This window comes from Glycine soja, chromosome 6 (assembly GCF_004193775.1).
Source record: "Glycine soja cultivar W05 chromosome 6, ASM419377v2, whole genome shotgun sequence".
NCBI classification, from domain to species: Eukaryota; Viridiplantae; Streptophyta; class Magnoliopsida; order Fabales; family Fabaceae; genus Glycine; species Glycine soja.
The window spans coordinates 3,812,088-3,840,041 of NC_041007.1; the positions used below are offsets into that span (position 1 = coordinate 3,812,088).

The 27,954-nt window shown below is 31.1% G+C and overlaps 3 protein-coding genes and 1 non-coding gene across 8 annotated transcripts; 1 reads left to right on the plus strand and 3 right to left on the minus strand.

Moving 5' to 3' along the window:
• Nucleotides 1–5,549: 5,549 nt before the first annotated feature.
• On the plus strand, nucleotides 5,550–5,629 carry TRNAL-UAG. The gene has a single exon. It is a non-coding gene; the product is annotated as a tRNA-Leu (tRNA).
• An 82-nt stretch (nucleotides 5,630–5,711) lies between these two features.
• LOC114413993 lies at nucleotides 5,712–8,987 on the minus strand. Its single transcript, XM_028378376.1, has 7 exons — nucleotides 8,772–8,987; nucleotides 7,593–7,679; nucleotides 7,130–7,366; nucleotides 6,793–6,954; nucleotides 6,620–6,673; nucleotides 6,239–6,382; nucleotides 5,712–6,150 (listed from the first exon to the last, which is right to left on the minus strand). Exons 1-7 carry the CDS (start codon nucleotides 8,976–8,978, stop codon nucleotides 5,761–5,763), a joined length of 1,281 nt encoding a protein of 426 aa, XP_028234177.1. The 5' UTR covers nucleotides 8,979–8,987; the 3' UTR covers nucleotides 5,712–5,760.
• A 6,039-nt stretch (nucleotides 8,988–15,026) lies between these two features.
• On the minus strand, nucleotides 15,027–21,879 carry LOC114414803. Of its 5 annotated transcripts, XM_028379226.1 has the most exons (9): nucleotides 21,757–21,879; nucleotides 21,443–21,540; nucleotides 21,240–21,344; nucleotides 21,120–21,163; nucleotides 20,885–20,959; nucleotides 20,127–20,515; nucleotides 17,369–17,702; nucleotides 15,368–15,445; nucleotides 15,027–15,236 (listed from the first exon to the last, which is right to left on the minus strand). In XM_028379226.1, exons 6-9 carry the CDS (start codon nucleotides 20,498–20,500, stop codon nucleotides 15,183–15,185), a joined length of 840 nt encoding a protein of 279 aa, XP_028235027.1. In that variant the 5' UTR covers nucleotides 20,501–20,515; nucleotides 20,885–20,959; nucleotides 21,120–21,163; nucleotides 21,240–21,344; nucleotides 21,443–21,540; nucleotides 21,757–21,879; the 3' UTR covers nucleotides 15,027–15,182. The 5 variants fall into 5 exon arrangements, with proteins under 5 accessions (XP_028235027.1, XP_028235028.1, XP_028235024.1 ...); XM_028379227.1 differs by having other exon boundaries at nucleotides 15,027–15,233; nucleotides 21,120–21,344; XM_028379223.1 differs by having other exon boundaries at nucleotides 21,120–21,344.
• Nucleotides 21,880–22,775: 896 nt separating this feature from the next.
• LOC114414805 (vacuolar-processing enzyme-like) lies at nucleotides 22,776–27,946 on the minus strand. The gene is made up of 9 exons (XM_028379228.1): nucleotides 27,514–27,946; nucleotides 26,799–26,963; nucleotides 26,558–26,714; nucleotides 25,596–25,681; nucleotides 25,290–25,489; nucleotides 24,895–24,943; nucleotides 24,480–24,689; nucleotides 23,670–23,876; nucleotides 22,776–23,269 (listed from the first exon to the last, which is right to left on the minus strand). Exons 1-9 carry the CDS (start codon nucleotides 27,709–27,711, stop codon nucleotides 23,087–23,089), a joined length of 1,455 nt encoding a protein of 484 aa, XP_028235029.1. The 5' UTR covers nucleotides 27,712–27,946; the 3' UTR covers nucleotides 22,776–23,086.
• Nucleotides 27,947–27,954: the final 8 nt, after the last annotated feature.

Consider the following 27,954-nt stretch of genomic DNA (forward strand, 5'->3'; position numbering starts at 1 on the left):
TCTGACTTTAATACATCATAAAAAGTAATAAAAAAATTTAAACATAACTAAATTCCGAAAAGAGAATTGGTCCTGTTGTACATTTAAATAACTAAAACTTGTTAATGTACTTAGGGTCTTGTCTGTTAAAAAAATCTAACATATCCTTGATTTAAGTATAATTCATCATGAATTTCTTAAACAAAATTTTGAATTTTAGTTTTATAAAAAAAATATAATTAGAAAGAAATATCCTAATAAACACCAATAACATAGAGACAAAAATAATATTATATATAAGAACATAAAATAAAATTTGTAAATCCTACATAAAACATAATAAATGTTTTTATATTTTCTTTTATTACTTTAAATTCGGATATAAAGTTGTTTGATAAAGTAAAAATCATTATTTTTTTGGTTACAGAAAACATAATGAAAGCAAGAAATCATTAAATTGCCATTATATAAAAATTAAACTATAATTTAAATCTAATACTTTTTGTTCAAATTTGATAGGGTGTAATTTTGGTACCAAAAGAAGAAAAAAATAATATAAGTGTTGTTGTTGTTGTTTTAAAAAAATGTTTAAATAAAATAAATCTTGTTGATGAAAAAACGATATAAGCATTTAAATTAATTTAATTTTGACGTTTTGAATATATATATATATATATATAACAAATTTCTATTGCAGTAATATTTTTTATTATGATTTATAAAAAAAATCATATATAATATTGATTAAATTTAAGTATTGAGTAAAAACATTGAAAACAATAATTAAATCACTGATTAGAGAAACATACTAATTTAACTTAATATAGAAGGTCAGAAAACATGACCCGTGTAGATTATATGAAAGAGATTATAAACATATCTTGTGTTCAAAAAATGATTATTCAAAATGTATATCAATAGATGAAGGCAACCCACATTATAACCGTTCATTCGTCTTTCACTTTTATTTGTTTAGTTTATTCTAAAATCTTTTTATATGTTTAATACAAAAATAACAATAATTATACACAAATCAGAAATAAAAAAAGAAAAATATTTGATATAATCTCCATTCATCTAGCCAATTTTATCTCTTTCTCTCAATTCCACCCACTCTCACCAACAGAAGTTACCTATTTACAAAATAATTACACGGCTAGTCACGCTCTCTTCTTTCTTACTTTTTTTTCCCTACTCTTTCTCTTCTTCTCTTTCTAAACCACTCTCTATATACTTTTTTTGACCATTCCATCCCTTTCCCCCTCTAATTATTTTCTTCTTTCTGTGTTTTAACTGCGAATTTGACTATTCGATTTATCAATTAAGGTAATTAATCTGTAGAATAATAGGGAATGGAGATTTGTTTTGCTTTATTATTAAATGTATACTTCAAATTTTTGTTCTAACTCAATTGATTAGTTAAACAGAATGAGTATTATAATTTCTGTCTTGTCCAATTTCTACATATAAAAAAAATAATAAACAAAGGTTAAATAGTGCTAAAAGTAAGAATTTTGAAAAGGTTGTGGATATGCTCCGAGTCCCAGCTTCCCACTTAGCCCAAGAGAATTGGACTGCGGCATACACATTTACACAAATGCAAACAGGCTCTTACTCCCTGCACCTCCATGTTGCTTCATGCACCTTTTACAGAATGCTTTTTACCTTCTGAAAACCCAAATACGACGCATTTTGTAATGTAATTTTACATTCCGAATTGATCATTCTGCAAACCATAAAAGAGATGCAGGAAGTAACTGGGAGGTGCAGGAAGCAATAGCCTATAAGGCCCAAATCAAAGGCCTAAATCAAAAGTAAGTATAAGGGCCGAACCAATTCAATGCAGGAGACAAAGCTAAAGCATGACAGACCAAACTTGAACAGAAAGATCCCCAATGCCTCAGTTTAATGAATGCATTACCTTTTTTTAACACACGAGGTAATGAATGCATTACCTGGTCATCCCTTGAAAGCCAAACACTTTTGTCAGCTATATCTAAAAAAAAAAAAAATGTAAAAATTTACAATTTTTTCAATGAATTGGTGATTATTAAACAACGGGTAATTGGTGTTTCAAGTAAAAAAGGCTGGCAAGGCTTCAATGGTTTGTGATTGTAGTAACTCATAACAAGTGATGCTATGACGATGTTCTGGTGTTTATTATCTCAAAAAATAAAATTTTTATTATAAAAAAAATATTCTGGCTTCCAAATGGATGTGTTCAAACCCTAACTTAATGTTCTTTAAATTAAATTATCATTTACTATTAAACCAAACAGAATAACAGATTAAAAATAATGAATGCCAACAGTGATATAAAATATATAGAAATAACAGGCAAAAATAAACTACCGTGAGACAGAGTGATTTTGTCCCGTTAAGTGTCTAAGTGATACGCAGACTTATTTTAATAATTTATAAATTATTTTCATAAATTGTAACAAAAAAATAAGATAGCATTTCAACAATCACACTTACTTGACACAAGTGATAGGAACATGTGTTCTTTAATCAAGTTTTTTAGAATTTATATTCTGATTGATCAATGAGTATAAAATAAATTAGGTTGAGAAATGAATATTTATTTTATCTATGTGTGCTCATACGTTGTTATTTTTTAATTTTCTCAATTTTATTCTTTTTTTTAATCTTTTTTCTCAATTTAAAAGTCCTTTTGCCCATTTTATTACTCTCACTAATATTTTGTTTAAAAAATATTATTAGAAACCATTTAAATACTAAAGTATATTTTAAATAATATAAGTTTATTTAATTAAGTTTTACCTTTTTAAAGAAAATAAATAAAAATTTGATTTAAAATAATATAAGTTTATTAAAATAAATTAAAAATAGTACTACTCTTTTATAAGTACAATCATAAATTTTTTACTATTCTTTTATAATACAATTTATTTAAAAAATATTTCCCTTTTTTATGAGGACATATTGACATGTTATTAGAAACAAACTAAAATATTGAAACACATATATACATACATATATAATTAATTAAATATGTCTTTTTATTAATTTATTAGTTAATTTGACTCAATAATTTTAATTAAATTAACTATATTATAGACTGGTTTTACCAAATATATTTTAATGTCAAAATGAAATTTTACTAGAAAAAAAGAGTGTTTTGATTTTTCTTTACCTTAAACTATATGTTTTTATCATGAAAAAAAAAAACGCGAATGAATTAAACAAAGTCCAAGACAAGTCAAAGAAATGTACATTGGAAGTTTCAGGCTCTCACATTACGCATAAGAAAGAGTCTTGCAACAAAGAAATGTACAGTTTTTTAATAATAAAAATCACAATAAATGAGAAAAAAGAACACCAAAACCATTTACACCGTATAAATGGCCTATTGAGAAAGGAAATGATTTTGGTATGCAATTCACTAATACAAATCCCATTAATCATTTATCAACCCATCGAATCAATGAAAATATATCATTGTATCCAAAACAAATGGTAAATTAGACGAGGAAATCTAATATTCTTAAAAAAAAGACGAGGAAATCTGATAATATGTTCATTTTTTTATAAATTTCCAAATATGCCCTTAATATAATTTTTCAATACTAAAAATCTCAAAAAATATTTGAAAGAATTATATATCCTTACATGAGAGAAAAACAGCCTCCTCCCTAAAGGTGGATCATAAAGTGAGATTATATTGGATAAGACATTTTAATTAATTTTTAATTTTTTTATTAACCGAATAGATTATCAGCTTAACATATAATTTTATTAGAGGAAATCTTAACATATATTTTTAAGAGAACTTAACATAATTATGCACTTAAGTTTCGGTATTTATTCATGACAATTGATTTTTTTTTACGCTGATCCATGACAATTAATTAAGCCAACGTTGTTTTGTTGGTCATACATCAACCTTCCTTAATTACAACACGTTATATCATATGGCATTTCTGAAAAAAATAATATTATATCATGTGAATATAACAATGTAGTTGTCTCGCGAAAAAACAAAAATACTATTTATCAACAATACTTTCAGTTTCAACCGGTTGTCATTGACAACTTGTGCTTATCCATATGCCAATGTCAAATTTTTATAATAGAAGTGTTGTAATAAAATTAACTTAGAAAAGAAAAAAAGTTATATATTTTTAAAAGAGTAATTGATTTATTGTGACTACTAAATGCCAATGTTCCCGCAATTGGTCGTATGCTCCAATCTCCTTGTTATCTAGTCTTTATTCTGGACAGGGACAAGGAAATTGTGCAAATATTTTATTTGAATTATATAATGTTTTTTCTGCGCTAATTTTAATGAACCTTAGTACAAGTTTTTACTGTCTTAAACAATGTGAGAAAGATTTTTTATGACCTAAGATAGGCATGTTATCTTTGAGAAACAGGCATGGTTATCATATTTATGTCTTGTTAATATGTTGAGTCCTCCTGAGAGAACCATGCTAAGACTTGCATGAAGATATGATATATATAAAAAGTGTAGACCGGAAGATATTCTGCTTAACTGCTAACCGGTTACGTAATGTGATCGGAGATCCTTTGATTTTGGTAGTTAGTGGTTTATATATCGGTGCTTACATGTTCCAACATGATCATATATAGCTCCAGACGCTCAATATTTTCATCAAAGTATTGTTCGTTTTACATAGGAGTTGCTTTACCTGAAAGAGTAGGTGCTCTGTTTTCTCTGTGCTTGGGAGGAGGGTTTTGACCCTTATATATTGCTTGCCTAGAAAACTAGAGATTGTCATACCTATTAGCTGTTATTTCATGTAATCGATCTGGCAGTGGAAATGTTAATCCACTCGATTTGCATCTGATAAATATTTATACAGCTTTAAACATTTTCTTCCCATGGGCACGCGTGCACACCATTCCAATTATTAGCGGATCTCTCTTTGCTTCCGTTTCTTGAATATCGTTAATTCAAATCTACATTCAACGCAGGAGTACGCGTGAACACCGATCAAGGTCCAGTTGATGATTTGAACTAAAGCGAGGAAGAAAATTTAAGTTGGTTCGGAATTTAAAATCACAAACTTAATTCAGTGTTGAATATGGGGACATGGAACTCGATCCAATCCGAATTTATACCCTTTTTATAAAATAATGTTTGTTGTATAATTGTATGTTTCATAAACTCGTTCAATTTTTTTTTTAATTTTCCATTTTTTATTTTATTCACAGACCTAATGACTAATGAGTCCATCATCCAAGTCTAATATGATCAAATTGTATAAAAAAAATGAAAAATAAAACTCAATTGAAATTAAATTGTATAAAAAATGAAAAATTTAACTCAATCGAAATCAAATTGATCATTTTGAGTCTAAATGTTTCATAAACCTGGTTTAACCCTGCCCAGTAGAGGAGCAACCTCCCAATACTGTCTGTAGCCTCACAAGAATAATATGCTGTTCTGTTCATGTTGAACATTGCATTCGTAGCACCTAGGAACTGTGTATGAAAATTACGGTATCATTTCTGGCTATATTTCCAAATTTGCATTCAGTTTCGATTAAGATTATATTATTTATTGTAAGAAACTATTACATAGCGACAGTTTGGCCGAGTGGTCTAAGGCGCCAGATTTAGGCTCTGGTCCGAAAGGGCGTGGGTTCAAATCCCACAGCTGTCAACATGCTTTCTTTTTTATTTAGTTATTAAACTATTGTCATATAATTACTTCATCTTCTAAAAGTCCTAAAATTAATAATAATGCGTTCAAAATTACAGAATATTTATTTATTTATAAGAATGGAAAATGAATTAAGGACAAAAGGGTGGGTTTCGTCCGGGTCCTCCAAAATAAAAGACAGGTTCCTTCCCATAATGGACGTCGTTGAGGGAGCTGTAACAGTAGGGCTCTTCAGCCATAGCATATGCATGCTCAGGATACTTAAGCTGTAGCGAATAATCCTTAATCCTCACATTGCGCATGAAGCACGCGTTCTGAAATCGACCACTTGCGGCATGTCCACTTCCCATTTCTGTTCCCGTGTGAGGGCTTTCATGATTCTTTATATTTGTGCTTGATACTTGTCCACCCCATTCAACCAATATGGCACTGTGCGTTAAAGAACCCAATATTTCAGCCGGCCAATAACCCACTGGGACGTTGTTCTTAATTTTAAGATACCAATTTCCTGAGTCTGGTTCCTGTATCACACCCCCAAAATAAATTGCCACATTAATTTTTTATTATCAGTGTTTAAGATAATTCAATATAAATGCGAATATTAATTACCAGGAACAGTCCAACGTTAAGCTCATACTGTGGGCCCATAATGGATGATATAGGTCCTATGCTAGCACCAAGGGCTACTTGGCCTGTTTGCACAAATCCTGGACAAGTAAGATCAAAGCAACCTATTGACCTGTATGAATCCCTCTGCAACACAGTTCACAAAATCAAGAAATCAAAAACCCTATTTTGATTTTCTCCTTGCCAATATTTGAGGTTATAAATGAACTAAGTTAAGTTATATAATCTTGTCAAAAAAACAAAAAAAGTTATGTAAGAAGATCAACGAACAAAATATATATATATATATATATATATATATATATATATATATATATATATATATATATATATATATATATATATATATAAATGAATACTTACAGTCCAGGAGACAAAAAACCGGGTGGCTCCGTCATGATATAACTTTGGATTCACCTAAACCATAATAGTAAGCTTAGTCACGTGTGTGTATATACATGCATCAAGTAGTAAGTCAGAGTTTTCATGCAATAAAGTCTAAAATATAAGTAGTAAGTTTTATGACGGGAACTCACCATCCAACCTGATTCTACACTTTCAAAAACTTCACCGTTGTTGTTCTTAAGCCAGATTTGAGCTGTGGTGAAATCGTTTGGCATGGTAACCTTTGGATTCCAAACGTTGATGTCTGCTTCTGCACCGATATAATTGTATCCCAATGTCACAAGATATGATGACTGCATGAGATCACATCAACATATATACCATTAATTGTATTTGCTACATGCAGTATATTATATATATACATTTATGCTGCATAACGTCAAAAAAAAAAAAAGTTGGCTTGCGAAATAAAAAAGGATCATATATGATACGTGTCTTCACAAGACATGCGTTAATTGAGATATATACCGAGCGATTTACAGGAATAAATTCACTGTCGGCATTGGAAAAATTGAGAGAAGCTGGGGGTTTCTGCCCAAATCGGCCAAGAGAAGAAGCTCTGAGTAAGTCTTCCTTTAGAATTCTGCGAATAGGAATGGTTCCTTTTGGACAGCTTCCACTTTTTTGCCATGTCTGAAATATCACTGACTCAGAAGCATCTTCTGTGCTTGGATTTTGGGATTCTAGCAAAAAATCGGGCATCATCTGCACATTCCAATATTCATTAAATTAATTAATATGCACAAATCTATTGATTTCTGAAAGATATTAAAAAATAAAAAATAATAAAAATAAGATGGAAAAAGAAATTGGATATATGTCAACCCCCCATAGGAATTATTCACTTGGCAGACTATAGTTATACTATACATGCTGTGCCATGGCAGAATGGGTGGGACTCTAGAATTGAAATAATAATAATATATAATACCTTAATAGTGTGGTTTTTTAAGGCTGGATGATCAAAAGCAGGTTGATCGTAGATGTTGACGCAATCAATAATATCTCCATCTTCACTCTGCAGGAACAAAAATAATAAATTTTATATATGTCACATATATACTATAAAATAAAGCCTTTCTAACTGATTTTTATTGCTAAAATCAGATATTATACATTCCACATGTTTTTTATTCATTTTTTAAAAAAATTACTATCAAAAGATATCTTTAACAATAAATGTTGAATGAGATATTTCAGACTCTATACAAATAAATATTAATTAATTAATTTTCTAATAACTAATCATATTCTTTAATTTGAAAATACTAGCAAGTACGGAAGTACCGAGATTTATCAGTCAATAATATATATTTTGTACCACTATCTTTTTTATTATTATTTTTTCTCGTACATTGCATGTATATGATCACATTTAGATTTTAAGCAGTTTTTTTTATAGGTTTAGTTAATTATTTAGTCATTATATCTACACCAACTTTTCATTTTATTTCCTACACTTAAAAATCTTACATTTTTTTATGTTTTAATTCTTATGTTTCCATTTTGAGGTAATTTTACACTGCCAAAATACTAGCAACAGAGACTAAAACATAAAGAACTAAATTACATACGGATTAAAGCATAGAATTTTCAGGTATAAGAACTAAAACTAAAAATTGACACAAGTATATGGATGAAATGATTAATTAAATATTTTTTATTTATCATTATTAAAAGTTGTTTTTATTTAACTGCTATATAATAAATTAAGATTTCGAAATAAACTTTTCTATCAAAACTTTCATATGCATAAGTATAATGTTAAAAAATAATTTTAATATTTGTTATAGGTTATTCTTTTCACTTGATTTTTTTTTATAAAAAAAGTAGCACTTTCTCCTTGTGAATTTATTAATTTTTATTCTACATTAAATAATTTCGTTAGTGGCTTCTGCCTTCGTGTGGGATTTTTTTATGATATGATGCTTATGATGATGTAGGTATGTAACAAACCTTTTTATGAAAACGGCATGTTTTCAGAACGGATTGCATATGAAATTCTTTTCAATCTTCGTTAGTTTTATTTAACAAATAGTAAATATTCTGAGAGCATTTAATAAGGTAAAAGCTAGAATGACAAGTGTAATACAAAAGAGTAACTGCAAACCTTAATGGTTTTCACGGCAGGCTTGTTGAGTTGCTTCAATTTGGCTTCGATTTCTGTTTCTAAAGCTGATGATGTTCTTGCTTCAACATTCAACTGCAATTTGATACACAAGACCCAAAGCAACAAGATTGCAACCTTAGTTTTTCCCATTCCACTTTGATATTTTCTCTCCATTTCTCCGTTAATTAATATAAATCGCACCCACATGACAACTTGACAATGCAAGATACATATACATACAATGTGACGTATCAAAATTAATAAGTGCCATTTATTGATGTACTCAATATAAAGTTTTTTTTGACAAAATGTATTCAATAAAAAGTTAGTTCATTTGTACTATTATAATTTTTCGCGGCCAATTCTATTTATCTATTATTATTATAATAGCATAAACAAGTTTGACTACACTACCAACTATATGAGATAAGATTCGTTTAACAGGTGTAAAATATTAAAATATTATATTAATTGTACACTAAATTTCAATCACTCAATTTAAGTAATCTAAAAACTAAAATTGATTCACTTAAAAATTCTAATTAGTAAATAAAGAGATATAATTTTGTTATTTCTAACTAAACTAATTAATCAAAATTATTAATAATAACACCTAATAATATTTGTCAACTTTATCTTCATTAAAATCAGATTTTGAATTCCATCAAAAAAATATTTTTATGTACGTCTTTCTTTGTAAAAAAAAAAAAAATTGAATTTTCTTACAATTTAAGATTGATTCATGCATGCTCAATACATCCAATAATTATTGAATCGTATCAGTACCATAATTAATTTCTGCATAGTTTTATTAAAAAACAAGTAGAATTAGTTTTCTTTAGCCAATAGTAATTCCGTGAAAAATAATATATATTTAATGATACATTTATAGATAATAATTTAATCATTTAAACCCAATGAAACATACTTATTAATGCATTTATCAATCAAATTGAATTATAATGTACATAAAAGATATTTATACTGATATTTAATTATAAATTTTATATATGGTAAGATAGATTGCTTTATTAAATCATTTGTGCGCCAAATCGACTTTTATGGATATATTATTTTTAATTAAATATGAAATTATTTATTACTATATTTTTATTTGTCTTGATATTGTTAATTAAATGATTGAATATATTAATTATATATTAAAATAATTATATTAGTCAATTGATAGTATTTATTTAAGAATTCTAAGATTTTTTAAGAGTTATAACTTATAACAATTAAGATACATATTTAATCAGAACAAGTGTTAATTATATAATTCTATCAAATTTTCTATGAATATTTTTTGTTGGAAAGTAAACAAAAATGGTAGTTGATATATTTTATTAAATATTTTTTGACACAAAATATATTCAATACATCAATACGTTACAAGTCAAATTACATTAACCCAGTCGAATAAAACTTAATATTCAATAAATCAATTTAGCATGAAATTAATATTTAATTATACATTTTAATATTTATTTTTACTTTTGACTAATGTATAAAATTAACTAAAAAGGAAGTAAAAAAATGATCGAAAATTCTGAAAATTAAAGAGATAAGTTAAAAGAAATAAGTATATTTTAATAAGTTAAAATAAATAAGTTAACAACTTAAATAAGTTAAAGAGATAAGTTAAAAGAAATTAATATTTAATTATACATTTTAATATTTATTTACGTTAACTTATATATGCATATTTTAAAAGAAATAAGTTAACAACTTATAATTACAAAATCTTTAAGATATATTTAAGGTGTAACTTGATTATTTTTTTCCAAAAAAAAAACAAGTGAAAATATGTTAACAAAATGGGTATATTAAAAATATAATTTATTCTATAATAATTTATAATTAAATTTTATAAAAAAAATAGTACACACATTTGGGAGAGAGAAAAATAAATGGCTATATTTTTTTAAAAATGACCATAATTGATATTTTTTTAAAAAAATTACCAAAATGGATTAATCGTATTTTAATATATGATTTCATAATAAAAAAAATCATATATCAAAATACGATTTTCATTTTTTTCCTGTAAAAACTAAAATTATATGATAAAATATGATTTCAGTTTTTTTAATAAAAAATAAAATAAACATGTTGAAATCGTGAGACTGAATAAGATTTCAACATTTAATTTTTTGAAAAAAAAAACTCAAATCATGATAATATACACTTTCAGTGTAAAACTTAAAAAAAAAAGGTACTTTGAAGTATAATTTCTTGAAAGTATTTCAAAGTTTTGGTATAAATTTATCCATCATGATGGTGCAAGAGCCTAAATAGAAGCTTTAGACTAAGAGATAAGAGACAGAAGAGTGAGTGGGGGGTGGGCATCTCGTGTCGTGGAATGCGTAATGTCGCGACTTGGCCTTTTCATAAACAGCTGTAAACAATGTATAGAGATTCAAGTTCCATTTTGCCGCTGGAATCCCGCTATTATTTTGGTTTCATCTGTTCTCTATTTTTTTTTTTAATTTCATCTTCTAATTTTTTAAATTAATTCAACTTGTTAATTTAGTAATATTAAATACCAAATACAAAATAACATAAAAAAACATATTTAATTATTTTTTTAATTATACAAACTAAAATTTTTGTAACCATAAAAGTAAAAAAAAATGGTGTTAACAGAAATAAAAGAACATAATTTTTTAAGCTAAATTTGAAATTCTGGCATCAGTATAAATTTTGTATATAATCTATTTTTTGTTTGTTTAAATAAATGATTTTTTACCTATTTTTTATTTCTATTTTAATATTTTTGCAAATAGAATGTTAAACAAAATACACACGTTTAGAAAATTGTTTATTATGCTATTTTTTATGTTAAATATACTTTTATGAAATAATAACTGATTAATGTATTTTAAATTAAAATTTTAATAAATAATTAATATTTTTAAAAAAAATAGATGACAAATAAATAAAATTAAAGAAATATTTTGAAAATGAGAAATTGTTTGTTAGGTACAAGAATTATTGTTCTTTGTACCTGGCGCGTGCTGCCCGTTAGAAGAAGGCAGGTCCTCCTCCTGGCACCAACACCAAGTCACCCTCCTCTCACAATCCTACATGAGTTCTACTCCATCCGTACTAAATATAAAACTGTTTTTTTTAATAACTATATTTGGTGATGGAAAGTGTGATAGGATGAAAAATCGACCATTTGAAAGAAAACTGTAAATTTCATTTTTCAATATGTAAAAAAAAATATAATAAATTAATTCTGTAGTTAAATTTGTGATATTATTTTTATTAAGTTATAAATTTCAAAAATCAATAAGATGATGAGTTCTATTTTTTGAACATTAAAAATCAATTTATCTTAAATTTTTGTAGGATTAAATTTTTATAATTTTATATTTAATGATTAAATTTAATTTTTTATCATTCAATAACCATTTTTCTAGTGTTTGATACTTTAAGGAATAAATTTGATTATTTATTATTATTTTTTGTTTCTTTTTAATAGACTTTTTAAATTTTTATTTCATATTAATTATTTTTTAATACAAATACTTTTAATTAATTTACAATAAATATTTTGTACTAAAGGATAAATATATTATTTCTCTTATAAGAATTAGATAAGAAGAGTATCACACATTAATTAATTGATTAAATGAAAAAATAATTAAATAAGAAAAATTAAGAGTCTTAATAATTTTAAGTGTAATTTTGATAAAATAATATAAATTATTAAAGAAATTAATATTATTAATTATATTAATCAGTTTTCTGCGCAAATTAATTAAAAGAATTTTTAAATTTAAAGAGGAAGAAAATATATTACACTAATCATAAATCATCTCTTAAATTTTGTAAAATTGCATAAATTTACATAATATTTGTAAAGATTAACAACAACAATCTGATTTAGTGTAGAATAGAAAAAGAAGTTGCAGTTGCCTAAGCCTAATTTTGACAACAAAACCAGCTGGCACAGCACAACACCCACTCAAACCACTCTGTTAATTCGTTTACCTTCCCAAACTACCCTCGCCTTCTCTTCTCTTTTCATTTCCCATTCTTTCTTATATAAACATTCTTTCAGACCTCCACCTTCTACTTAACTTCATTCGCCTCAACAATGGCTTCCTCTCAATTCCTAATCATGACCACAATGGCGGTCTTTCTCGCCGTCGTCTCCGCCGCTCACGCCGCCGATGCGCCGGCACCTAGCCCCACCTCTCCCGCCTCCGTCATCTCTCCGTCCTTCGCCGCCGGTTTTCTCACCGCCGCCGTTGCTCTCGTCTTCGGATCTTCTCTCAGGATCTGAACATGTTGCGCTTCGGCCTCTGGATTTTCATTTTCTTTCTAATTTTTTTTTGTGTGGATTTATCAGAGATCGAGGCTTGACTAGTACTAGAGTATTGATGTGCAGAGACTTTATGTGTTCGTTTCTGGATCTTAAGTAATTTTGCTATTTCATGGCTATTATCATTTGTTATCATTGGTTTGGTACATAATGAATTTTATTTGATATTCTATTTTGTGCTTCTTAGTTCTTTCCATATTTTATTTTCAATTTCAATTATATATTCCTTTTCAGTTTTGCTGTGAATTCTTGGCGTGTGGTTAATTCTTCCTAGTGGGCGCTCAAATTTATAATGAATACTAATATGTAATGTCAGAATGATAAATTTGTAAATTTCTATAACATCATTCAATCACAAAGTAGAGATGATTTCGAATTAAACGAGAGTATACTTTTTTCTTACAGACACAGTCTGTAAGTAGTGTTGGTGCTTTTTGCAATAAAGTTAGTTCACAGAGACAATTAAGTGTTCAAATTGTAAGGTCACTGAGATATGTTCATAAAATAAATTTTGAATGGTCTTATACTGATTTTTAATTGGGATTGATTATAAATTAAGTGCTGTCTTAATTTTGTTTCGAATGTCAATTAGAAGTGAAGGAAAAAGAGAGAAGAAAAGAGAAAATTGTTATTACTAACTAAGTTTATAAAATAAATTCTATTCAAATTTAAGTTTACTTGTGTTGACCCTTAATGAACAAGTTTCCGTTCTGAGCAGAACAAATTTGAATAAATTCTATTCAAATTTAAGTTTACTTGTGTTGACGTTTTCTTGAACAGGATAAGAATAGAATACATGAGTTCGTGAAAACTTTTTTTTTTATGCTTCTAATATGCGGTTGCGCCTTTTTCTTTTGGGTATAATTTCGTTCTGCTGAGAACGGAAACTTGTTAAGGGTCAACGATCGCTGCTATTCTTTGCTTGACTTGTGCTTATACTGTTATACATACATCAGTTAAATTAAATAATGCGTTAAGAGCCAAACAGAGACACGTTGCAGCGTTAGTGAATGATATTATTAAAATTTTGATTTTCTGGTTAACAAATGGTAGTACAATGAGACACACAGTACAATCTATGAAACACGGATACTTTCCGACACCGACACGACTTACGTTCTATATTTTGAATATTCCAGATGTCCACGTGTTCGATGTCCGTGTCGGTGTTAGTGTTTTATAGAGTACAATCCACGGTTGGACATTGAGGATGAGCATTGTTCTAAGAATTATTTAAACGCTTACAGGATATCCATCTCAACAATGAATTCCTCTGTCAAACTATTACAAATGTCTCCGATAATTGCCGCGTAATTAGCAGCATTCGGCCTGTCTTTGGAGGTTGTATCTATGTTGAGAAGGTAGGCCCCAAAACAACCTCAACGACTCAAACCAATGTTCCTCCGTCTGTTTCCCACTATAGTTCACAATTAAGCAACGAAACTATCAACGGCTCAAATTATTATTATTTGAACAACATAAATCAATTCAAGACTTCAAATATTATGACCTTTTATAAAATTGAAATTTTTTCAATCTCAATAACATTTTTGACACCAAGAAAAAATTCTGAATTAACACTAACATTTAATAATTGCCTTTTATTTTAACCCGTAAGTATGAATAGCAAAATGGGCTTTGCTCACTAGGCCAACCAATCTTACCCAATTTTTTTAGACGGATTGGAGTATGCTTTTAGCAGGACAAGGCAAGGCCACCCGAGCCAATAATTTTAAAGTAAAAAATAAGTTGTTGTAAGATTTCAAATTTACATTTTAATATGAAAGTAGTGTTATATTTAAAACTCAATACTTTAAGTTAAAATGTTTTTTTAGTTTTTAATTTATAATTTTATTTTATTTTTTATGGTCAATCTATAATTTTTTGTTTTTAAACCCAAAGTACTTATAGAAAACACCATCAAAGAAATGATGAAGGCGAGGAGATTAAGCAGCGGCAAAGCTAAAATATTTTGTATTTCGATTTGGATTCGTTGGCACCTAGCTGAGATGCCATGCCATGCATTTCCTACACATCCTTAGCAAACATAAAGCTTACTTAGCACCTTCACTCATTCTCTATTCAGAGTCCGAGTCCATGTTTCCCATTGCTTTCAAACCTCTTGGTCTCTGCTGCATTAAAACAAAACAAAAATATTTATTTATTTATCGTGCCACAAAAATAATAGCTTCTCATTTTTCATCTAATCAAAGACAGTTTGTAGAAACAGATATTCTTTTTCTTTTCCTCCCTTTCAATTTACCTTTTTGGATATCTTCTTCTCCCTAACCTCGTATCGTTCCAAGGTAAGATCGCACAACCATGCGCCAGGACTAACGAGCTGTAAAGCAAAGCAAAGCATATTCAGAACACAAATCATGCATTTGTCTAGAATTTCAATTTCAATACATAACATCAAAATAACACAAAAATAGAACACAAATAAATAACAGAGTATGGTAGTTAAAAACTTGTCAACAAACTATATGCAAGTAGGGGTTTGAAAACGGGGGAGAGGTTGAGAATTTATAAGAGTAATGATTCTCTCACCACCTAAAGAGTATCCCAACTAATATATACCTCTCATTTCCCTTTATTTTTGTTTCTTATTACAGCAGAACATCAATTATATTAGTTATTCATATGTTTTTTATTCCTATCTTTATTTTCTGGGTGGGTATCTACACAGAAAAGTGGTGAACTAATCTTTTTCCTTCATGAAAATGCCAAAAGAAAAATTTACTAAAAAGAAAGCCAAATATTTAAATTATAAATAAATGTCTTTCATCTTTACTTAATCAAAGACAGGAAAAAGAGTTTAAAATGTGATATGCCTCACACTTTTATCATTCTAAAACAGCGAAAAAAAATGGAATAAGAATGATTTAAATCTTATTTAAAATTTATTACTACACAAGTTATAAATTTAATTTTTGCAACTATTTGTTTACCATGAGTAATAGTGTATTTTCGCTAGATTAGAGTTTCTTCTCTAGTCTTCCAGCTAATGAGACTCAATTTGTCGGTTAGTAAGAACTCGTAGTCTTTTGTTGATAAGTCTCAGTAAAGAGTAAAAAGACTATTCCATCCATCATCAGGGCCATCCATTACAACTGGCACCACTGACGATGCAATCCAGTATGTTCGCTCCTACTTTTCTAACATATATATGCATCCAAACCCCTCCACACGTGTTTTCACACACATCGTCTGTTGTTTCTTTGTGTCTTTGTTTTTGTTCCACCAGAGTCCAACTAATGTGGTGTTGATTAGATAGACATCAAGTGGCCAAATGTCAATAATCCACAACCTCTGTTATGATCCTAATAATAGCATAATAATTTTTATTAAAATGTTTGAATAAGAACACAGTTTATTTTTGCCTTAAGAACCCGAATTTTCACTACCTTGTTTAGGATAAAGCAAAAATTAGAAGACACGTACGACACAAAAAGAGCAACGTATTTTTTTTTAAAGAAAACAGTACAGTGCAAAGATTCTTATAAAAGTCCGGGTAGGTGTGGGCAACTGGGCATCAAATTGAAGTATACTATTCACTTTCCCATAACTGGAATTATTAGTACTATTTTATTATAACTTGTTAGCAAAGAAGTTTATTTTTTATAATTTTGGTTTCCATAATGCCCGTTCCTATTAACTTTCAAATGAAGGTCATTAGTTGTTACTAATTTTTTTTCATAAATTAAAAAATTTAAACGTGTTACGAAAAAACTAGGAACTAACAGGTGGTGGTGGTGTGAGACTCCCTAATAATTTAGGTCAGTCACTATTCGGTGTGAGCCAAGCTCCCCTTGACGCGTGTAAGTCACTCCACAGCTGCCAACCATGTATGGCTTTTCCAGGAAAAGGGAAAAATGAAATACCAAAGGAAAAAGGGGCACTCACCGTAAAGATTAAAGAATATCACCACAAATCACATACTACAATTAAAATACGCTTAGTTTAGTTGGTTTCACAGTTCACACCCGCTCTAATATTTATTATATTATATGTTAACTTACACATCAATTTTTTGCATCAAATGAATTATGCAATTTTCTTGTTAAGGTCTTAAAGCCTCAACAACCAAAGCACTTCATCCAAATTCTAAATTTGGATTCGTCATTAAGACTATTTTTTTGTATTATTGTCATTGTATAAAACTACAAGTCATACTAGAGAATCAAATTATATACTGGACATAAATAAAAATGATCATGTTCATGATGCAATGGATAATAATTAAAGCAGAAAAGGGGCTTACATTGAGGGTTCGTTGAATGAATTTAGCTCTCTTCTTGGGTCTCTGAGGCAGCTTTGAGCCCTTAATGGCGAGAAAATCTTCTTCCTTCTCCTTGTTGGTCAAGGCAATCACGAACTTGGGTGGCCACACCGGCGGAGCAGCCGCATCTCCGCTGCCGGACGGCGACCCTCCCTTCTTGCTATCGTGCGCAGTATCCGATGAGGCCGCGGACTTGTTATTGTCATTATGGGTCCCTCTCTTATCATGCGCACCCCTGTCCGGTGAGGCAATTCCCCTAACACTAACGCCCCCGTTGCTTTGTCCTCCTCTCATGGCACTTGAACTTTCTGAGTTCCTAATTTACAAACAAACACAAAAATTCAAAACAAAACTTCACATGTATAAGTAAGTACTAATTATCTATCCTATCCTATGTGTATTTCTTAATCGTAAGAAGGTGAATCACATCACATAACATAACACGACATAATAAATAGGGCAAACAAAGATGCATTCAGGTGTTTATTTTAGAGTTAAAAAGTATAAACAAATAAGTAAATAAATATAGGGAGTGGTGAGTTTACGGAATTAACCTTGGGAGCTCCTTCGGGAGACTTTGTATTTGTATTTTGCTTTCAACAAGGAGGAGGGTAGTTTAAATTATTTTTCCTTAGATATTTGAGGGGCCTAAGAGAGAAAGTGCGTGTTTGGAGGCGTTGGATTTAGAGAGCTTTTTATTAGGTAACTGAAGATGAAGAGTGCCACGTGGTGGAGTGTTGAAGGAGACGGGCCGGATCTGCGGCCTGGTCCCTCTAATCGAACGGCTATAATGGAAAAGGACTTTTCCTGAACACGTGGAAGGAAACCGTCCATTCCATGTTTCCAACAAAGTCTAATAGTAATTCATGTGAATATGAGGTGCTGCTTCTGGTTCCGCATCCTACCAGAAGCTGCAAATGCCTCTTATCTAAGGGATATTGAATAAACTCGTCCTTAATTACTTTTCTTTCTGAAAATTGAAAGATTTCTTCATAAACAGTAACAAAAACACGAAATTCAATTTCACAATAAATAGAATATCAGGCGAAGATTTCAAAGAGTGAAAATAATTATCCTTGCATCTTCTAGGTTTATTTTACAGATTGAAAAGTCAGAAAATATATAAAACTAGATCTAGCAAAAAAAATAAATGTCGAAGACTAAGTATCACGAAGACCAACCCAAACCTCCTAAGAAATCTCAAATTCCTTGTTAGACGTCAGAAGCAAAGCAGAATGATTGTTAACTTGATTTAGATTATTAGACTTGCTCGTTGCTACCAATGATTCCAAGTTAAAATGTAAAGCAACACATATGATCTCTTTTATTTAAAAAATAACTGGATACCCACTACTAAAGCAATGTCTAAACTCTAAAGGATAAGGATTCCCCTTTGGACTTTGAGAACTTACATGTTAATGTTTCAGCCAACAATTAAGCTAGAATCATAGCCCAACTATATTTCTCTTTATTTTTTTATGCTAAATATCATATAGATTAATCCAAACTCAGAACCCAATATTAATACCCTAGTACCTATTTGTGAGGTAGACATTAGAGTAATGTGTATCTTCTTAGCTTAGTCGTAATAATATCTCTAAATAAATTTTGAGGAAAATAGAAAAGGAGATCTCATGCACTTACGGTGAGTTCCTCAAAAATTCTTTAATTTGGATGAGACATCCGCAAGGAACCTGATCAATTGGAGAGTAGACAGAATATAAGCTTCATTTGACTAGTCACCCAAATTTTATTTTATTTATACTTGTATTTTACATTTTATATATACAATAACGTTTGAAGCTTAAGATTCTTTGCCTGACATGTGTAACTTACAAGTTGCCTCCATGAAGGAAATTTCGTGGCAGACATAGGCACTAAACAAATTCAAAAGCACTGCCAAATATGAGGATGATAGTTCCACGTATCTGCCCCACTACTTGGCACTACACTTTCAACTCATGCTATGGGCACGCTATGCTTTTTCTACTACTTTTGTTTCTAGTGTGTCAAGAAACCACCACTACTTCCACACACGAATTCACTTCCAAAGACTTCATCAGATATTTGACACAAACCCATGTGCTGCTTGGTTGGAATTAATATCTACTGTGAATTTTATATTGAAATATCATCGATGATAAGAACAAAGAAAAAAACATCTTTTCTTTTGCTGAAAAATACATCAACAATACATGTACACGACCGCAATCCAAACTCTGGTTTATTTATTTAATTTAATTAACAAAATAAGACAGAACAAAACCTTGGAGTGAGGAGATATAAGATTTATTTAACAGTTGAAAATGATGAGCTTAAGGATGAAGAGAGGAATCACGAGTTCAAATTCATATTTTTAACAAATTAATATTTTTTGATAAAAAAAAAATGACCCACGCGGCAGTGCGCCACCAACACGAACCTTGCTCTCAAGATAAGTATGGATACTCAACTAGAGAAAAGAAAATAACACGATTAAGATTCAATTTAAGTAACGATTTTAAACTTTATGAAAGTGAACAAAAAAATCATAATTTTCCCCTCTTTTCTAAGTATAAAATCCGGAATCTAGCCAAATTGGCCTCCACCTCATTTCAGATCTCAACCAGTGGGCGTGGGGTAAGTTAACCCATCTCAGTCTCAATCAGAAGGAATAAAAACCAAAGATTAAATCACATTTCATTTCATTTATCTATAAAGCAAGACAAAGTAACAAAGTGAATGGTAGTAATAGCGTTACCTGAGAATTCGTGGTTGCGGCGAAGATGGACGTTGACGGAGATTCGGATACCCGTTACTCTGATGATGATGATTATTATTATTGACACCGAAAGTGAGCTTATTTAAAGAATCCTTGTCGGTTCTAACGACCCGGCGATCCACCCGAACCGTAGTCCTCTGAACCGGACCGGAAGAATCGTCCTTAACCTGCACCTTCATGCACCTTAGCCGCTTCCGATTCCCCCACTGCAACACCAAATCCGACGTCGTTGCTTGCCTAGCGCTATCGGAATTCGCCCTCAACAGCAACGACCCATCCCCTCCGTTTTTTTCTCTAACACTAGACATTGTGTTCGTATTGTTATTGCTCTGAATAATTGACTCGTTCTCCATCTCTTGAACCCGTTCCTGCCATCATCATCATCATTCAACAGATCACTAATTACTAACTCTAACAATAATAATTAAAAAAAGGGAATTGTGCACTGTGAGCATCTGGGACAAGACAAAAATGGATGATGACAATTACGACAGGGAGAACCAGAGATTATGAAAATCTTTTATTATCTTGAGATTCAGTTTGCACATGGAAAAACAGGTTCAATGTTTTTGACAGTATAGCTAAAACAATGTGAAAACGAGGCATCAATTGATTCAATTCAACTGGACTCGTAAGGCTCATCTTTTCAAAGCGACACTCGTTATTGTCTTGTGAGCGATTAAAAATATGAGTTGAGTTATGCGAAAAAGAGATCCAGAAAAACTGAAATGTGTTACCTTAAAAAAGTAGCAATCGTCGAGCAATCAATTCCTTCTGAAACTAAGGGGAAAAGGAGCTGATTTTTCTATCTCCTGCGGCAAATGAGGGCAGGGAGAGAATTTAGAGAACAATAGGCGGAGGGAATGAACATCTAAACTGAATTAACTGCTGCAGCGAACACTGCAAGGTCGCGGTGCGAAACAAATCAATTATTTAGTTATAATTTTGATGAAATACATTAGTTTCTCTCACCTAAGTCTGCTCCTGCTAAAACTTTGTTCAAAGCTGTAGGAAACCTGGAAAATTATCCAGATTTCAGTTCCAGAGCTATGGAAAATGCAAATCTATGCCGAAAACTCAACTACTAATCACATTTCTGAGCTTCTGTCTGCGACGATGGCCAAGTAGCGATCGTCCTTGTCACGTACGACTTGCAAAAAGTTCAGAGTTTCAAAACCCGTCTGAAGAGAAATATATCTGCAGAAGCCCAAAAACAAAAAACAGATAACTTAGCACAGACGCCAAATACAGAGGAACGGAACAAAACAAAAAGCTCTTGGCTCTTATTTACCAACCTTCAAAACTGGGAAATCTTCTGCACCTCGAAAAAATCTCAATGAACAAAGGAAATTTCCACAACAGATTTCAATTGAAAATTTACAATGAAATTCATCTGTGAACAAAAATGAGCCCAAAAAATTAAAAAAAAAAAGAAAAAAGAAAAGAGGGATTAGAGAGTCAAACTACACAAAAACAAGCTTCATGCTTCTCCGTGGCAAAAAAGGAGAAACGAAAGAAGAAGATGAAACAGATATTGAGGCTGTCTAAATGGCAAACCTCATTCTATCTGAAAACCTCATTCTATCTGAAAAAAGTGTCAGATCCTCACCATTTAACTTTGGTTTTATGTGAGTTAGTGTTGTAAATTCCAGAGCAGCGTGAAAGTGGTGGGAGATGATGGAAAGAAGAAGGGTTGAAGAGGAAGCATATAGAACGAACGAAATGGTGTGTTTCCATTGAAGGAGCTTGGATATATATATATATATATATATATATATATATATATATATATATATATATATATATATATATATATCTTGTACTACACTTGTTTGCACCAACCGTCCACTCTCTCTCTCTCAGAGTTGATGACCGTAGATCAACAATCTCACGGCTTTCCTCTTTCCTCCCTCTAACCATTCACGGTTTCGCCTCATCCATGCCCTCACGCCGTTCATTGTTTCTCACGACGTTAACCGAATCTCTACACCCCTCCTCACATTCCAATTATTATTTGAATTTCAATCATTTTGAGTTAACCATGCTTATAAAAATACTACTATTGCTTAATAAATCTAGCATATGTATGCATATATAATTCTTTTATATGTTTTTTTTTCTCTTTCTGAAAACAATAAAATAAATTTTACTTCATCCAACAAAATCTTTTAATATAGAATCGAATTCCTGTTTAACATAATTAAAAAAAACAAATTATCTCTCTCCCTGTAAAGTTTTTTTCTCTCACTTGAGTTCATCGCATTCCCGCGCCCTGAAATAATCAGGGTTAGTTAACCTGCTCTTCATATACTAAACCAAACCAAAAACATCGGTTACCTGGCATTGGCAAGTAGCCAAATCTGATTACTTGAATTTAGTAACTACGGACTGACCAAATCCTGGCCATCGATTTGTATATGCCAGCAATTCATAAATCCATTTTCATCTAATTAAAATAAAAATTTAAACATGCGATTTCTTAAATTAAATACACTAAAATATAGAGTAAACTAAATTCCTCCTTACTTACGTTTTTATAATTTTATTCATTTTTAATACTTTTTTTTTGTTTGCTATGTTTTATGTTATCATTGTATTATATTTTTACCAAATACATTTTATTAAGAATTATCCACAGAAAGGGGTTACCATAAAATAAAAATAAAGCGTTGGCTTACAAACACGATATTGTGCCCTGTCATATTAATCAGAATTTCCAAGGTCCTTATGGTTCCACTGCCTCTCCCCAAGTAAAAGTAAAATGCCTTTGTTACAGCATCTATTTTGCACGAAATTACAATGTAAATAGGTTTCCCCAGCGTCCCATGCTTATTAACAGGGTTGGTATAAGAAATCATGTCCAGGTACAGTACATAACGCTCGTAAAGAATAATGTTACAACGACTATACTCTGTCTTCAATGGAGCGGATTCTAGGAATTATGCACTGAAACCCCTGTGCAGAGAACTCCAGGAACTTGCAGGGATACTGACACATGCTTGTGCCGAGGCCTCAGCCATTTGCTCTTTCCGTATTCCAGCGTTGCAGAAGTTTGCAAAGGACCTCATATGTTTCATCCCATACTGAGACAGAGATCCACAATGTGTCTCAAAAGTCCTAACCTGCATCAATAATAGATTAAGGCACAACTCTGTCAGAAATCAAAAGCTTCAGTGCAATCAACATACAAATGCTAATTTATACTTAATAGTTCAAATCAAACATCGTTCATTGGAAGAATAAACTGTTGGAGGCCCTGCTGACATCTCCTACTATAATTATGTGAACTGTACAATTATAACAAACAGAAAAGCAATGATTCAATCAGTCGGATTCTTCCGTGCACAATTCTTAAATTGGAGCATGCATGCACCTAGATTTTTTACTTGTTATTGTAGCTGGCCCATCTATCGTGGACACCTTTCTTTGTCAAATCAATGGCTATAAATTAAAGGTGCATGTTAGAAATAGAAAGGGACTTATACTAACAAACTCAACAAAGTGAATCAAGGGAAACGGTACCAGTGTTTTAAGGCAGTCCCAGTCATCAACAAGTGGTTGCCCAGCAGGTCTAACACTGCTAAGCAGTTCTGGACCCTTTTCAATGCCAAATAAGAGCTTTCCAATAAGTTTCATGTTGTCATCTATATGCATTCTGTGAGACATTGCTTCCAGAATTTCTTTCTCAGCTGCAGCTTTCCTAGAAGAACCCACAGGAGCTTTGCGGAACTGCCAAAGAAGTGAAGAGGAAATCAAGAAGATAGAATATAATTAGCAAAAACAAAGGTTTACAGTAGAAAATAAGCATCAAAGATCCCCCCACCCCCCACCCTCTTTTTCTTGTAGTTTTAGCATTAAAGCAAATTACCAACATTTCAAGAATTAAAAACGAATGACCACTTACTCATGTTACATCTGCATGGGATTCACACAACTTTTCCATATTTATCCAATTAGTTTTATCATTATCTGTTCCAAGATTTCTTATCTAGCAAGTTAAAGTTCTGCTGCATCCCAATAGCTAAATATATGGTTAATGGAAATCAATATATCTACTCTTATGGCACATTTTATACAAGCAATGGGCTAAAATGGAATAGCCATTCCCAGTCTAAAACTCGGCAGCTTCAAAAATGGGATGACACTCAATTGTTTGGTACATGAAATGAATGTGGAATGGAATCAATGGGAATCACCATTCTATTGATTATCTTCTAACTATGAATAGGTCTCCATATTTATATAGTGGGAGCAAAATCATGATGAGGATATGCTTAAGCAATCATGTCATAAAATAAATAATAAAAAAACTATGTTTCAAACATATGATACCTTATCCCAGAAATGGATGAGATCTGCATCACGTTGGTTGACTGCTTTTGAAGGTGGCACCAATGAGTTTTTATGCACAAAAGTAAAATTATCATTAGCAGGATTTGTACCCAAATATAAGACAAGATTGTTCTTGCTAAGCCCTATGTCACCATACTGCATCACGTGGGAACCATAGATTGAATTTCCATTCATAGTCCTTTCTTTGACCTGTGAGCATAGGAGTAAAAAGATATATATCTGTCACACAACTGAAAATTATCTTCTACATTCTTGGACCCATCAAATTTTATACCAGAAACTATATCAAAACAGACAATTTTTTCCCACGTATTTAAGCAACCAAGGCATCAAGTAACATTCAGTTTATATTAGTTGATTGCAAACACGAACTAAGTTAGAAATGGTATCTTACCAAGTCGTATTGTTGATGTAAAGTTTCTGTTCGCAAATTGTGTATGTCACTGTTCAAGAGTGTAGTGGAAAAAATATCAGTCCATAAAAGACCTCAGAGCATTACTCATTAGAAAAAATAATCTTCTAACAAGAAAAAAGTTATAAAGGGCACGAAGCAAAAGTTTTTTTATATATAAAAAAGGGTTTGGTAAAGTACAAAATAATAGGCAAATACAGTTTCATAGTAACATGTTCATGTCACAGGCCTTCAACAAGGTCATGGAAATTCCCTGGGTAAAAGTATTGCATCCAATATATCTTATTTATGACCCCAATATACTTTTATAATAATTTAGATTTTGAGTAATGACTAATATAAGGTAATGCTTCTTTGTTACGCTCAAATAGTCATACCTATCTTCCATCCAAGCAACACTGTACAGGTCACCCAGGCAGGTTTCATATTCAGGGGGAGGACTAGGATACTCCCCAGGACAATATGTTCCCCAACTGCTTTCTTCAGCATTTGAAGCTGTTGTTGCATAGATATTCAGACCTTCTGGAAGAAGACCTTCAAAGATACTCCCAGATTCACATGCCTCTAGATAAAATACCTACACCAATCATTGCATAAATCATAAATACTAAGAATTAGTAAGTAAATAGCAAGAATGAAGATTGATACAAACAGTAAGCAAATCATAATTACCAGTAACTTACTAGGCTTTTATAAGTTCCAGAAGCATGCTTCTTCTTCAAGACTTCAATCAGATCGGATGCATACATGTATGGATTAGTAGGCATCCCTGAAATTCATCCCCAGTTGCCCCACCCCCAATGAAAAAATACCGCATAAGAAATAGAAAAGGGCAGATATTAGGTGTGAATAAACACTGTTGAATAAAGAAAAAAAAATGATACTAGAAGAATCACCAATAAACAGTAGTATGCACTAAAATGATCAAGACAAAATGGATAATAAGGACACAGACACTGAAGACTATATACTCTACTTCACTCTTCCTCTCACTCCTTTTTTTCTTTTCCTTCTCTGTTTTTCTTGGGGGGGTGCTTCCCATTTCATTGTTTACCCTTCATGTTACCCACATAAGGAAGAAGAAATAAACAAACAAATAAATAGAAAGCAGACTTTAATTCGAACATTTTGAAATGCTATTGTTGTTTGATAACATACCATGAAATCAACCAACAAATATGTTACACTGTTCCAGTATGCTGCATAATACAATACTAAGTTCCCTCTTTAAATAAAAATCCAAATTAAGCACTTGAGACAATCTTAGGGATCAAAAAATATCCATAAAACTGGTATGAAATTTGAAATATGTGTTACCAAAAAAAGAATTGAAATATGTTATTTGCAAACCATCATCTTAAGTTCTTAACCAACATATAGAGACTTTTATCTTGGGAAGTATACAGAAATTCCAATTAGAGGAAACTATGTTATAGGTTAGGCTAAAAAATTTCCAATAACTTCATTCTATTCAGAATCAAGCAAAAACATGCATAATCAACCCACCAAAAAAATATGGGAAACACATTTTCCATTAATAATTTCTAACACAAGAAAGCTCACACCATGCTGAAATGCATGTTAAACATACACAATCCTTGATTTTCATAACAAAGTTTCCATGAAAGGATTCAGAACTACCAACCTAGCACTCCCGGACCGCCATGATCAGAGTAGTATATAAATATATGATCATTGGGGCCACTATCCACAACCTTCCCACTGCCACCAGTAAGAGCTGACTTATTTCCAAGTATAGCAGCAAAAAAGTTGTCAACAGTAACATCTTCACCAACGTAATCCTGCCACAACAAGGTTCATATTATGAGTCTATAAAGCTCGAATTGGAAACACAATATGGGATACCCAAGAGTAAGTCAACAGACCTTAGGAACTCCCTTGTAAACATCATTTCCGTGTGGACTGTTAATAATGACTCCAGGCCGTGGGTTCTCTTCATTGAAAGCAATGTCATCATACATAAATACAACAATATTTTCCTCTTTCACACCACCTTTCCTCAGTAGTTGATATGCATGGCAAACATCAGACTGATGAAATGGTAAAGGCCAATCAGTCATCATCAAAATTAACAGGGACATCATGTTCGACGAGAGAACTTTTATAAAAAGTTGAAGTGCACAAGTTGATTTTAACTTATGAGAGAACTTTAATTCATTTTACCTCCTTATTGTCTTCTTCTATAATTTACTTACTAGAAATCTATTCCGTATGATGCGAGTAGAAGGATTTCCTTTCAAATATCAAACTCAAAACCAAGGCAAAAGTCACACTCACAAGTTTACCTTTAGAATACAGTGTCTAAAAGTAATCTATACGAGTGCAGTAATGAACTACATAGAAATCAACCAGACAAATTAAAACAAAATATTATATATATATATATATATATATATATATATATATATATATATATATATATATATATATATATATATATATAACTGAGCTCATGGCCGAAATTAAAAAATAATAATTTGATAATTATGATGGAATGATTGAATTTCATGTCCTACCTAAAAGACAGACAAATTAAGGGAAGAATTGAACAGTGAAAAGAGGAGAAATCAGGAAAGTGACCTGGTGCCTGTAATTCCAGTAGCCATTGGAACCGGCAACTAAAACGGCCCACCTGGTGCCCTCATCGTTTTGATCGGCATTAGCAGGTGCTTTGAAGAACCTGGAAGCTTCGGAGGGTAACCGGAGAATATCGTGGCGGGCACCGGAGGCGAGGGTGATGAGGGTGGCGACGAGAAAGAGGATCGGAAAACGGTCCATGATGGGTGTGAAATTGAAGAAGAAGAATAAGGGTAGGTTGGAATGAATGATTATAATGATGATGGGAGGTGAATGAGAGTATCTCCTACCCCCACCCAACCAACCAACCTTCCTTAAACTAGAATTTCATCCTCTATTAATTTAATTCAAGGCACCCACTTGCGTGTTGTGGGAAGCTTCCCTCGTTTTCCGTTATAACTTACTCAAGCCGATTGCTCATTGTATTGCCTCTCTCTCCTATTT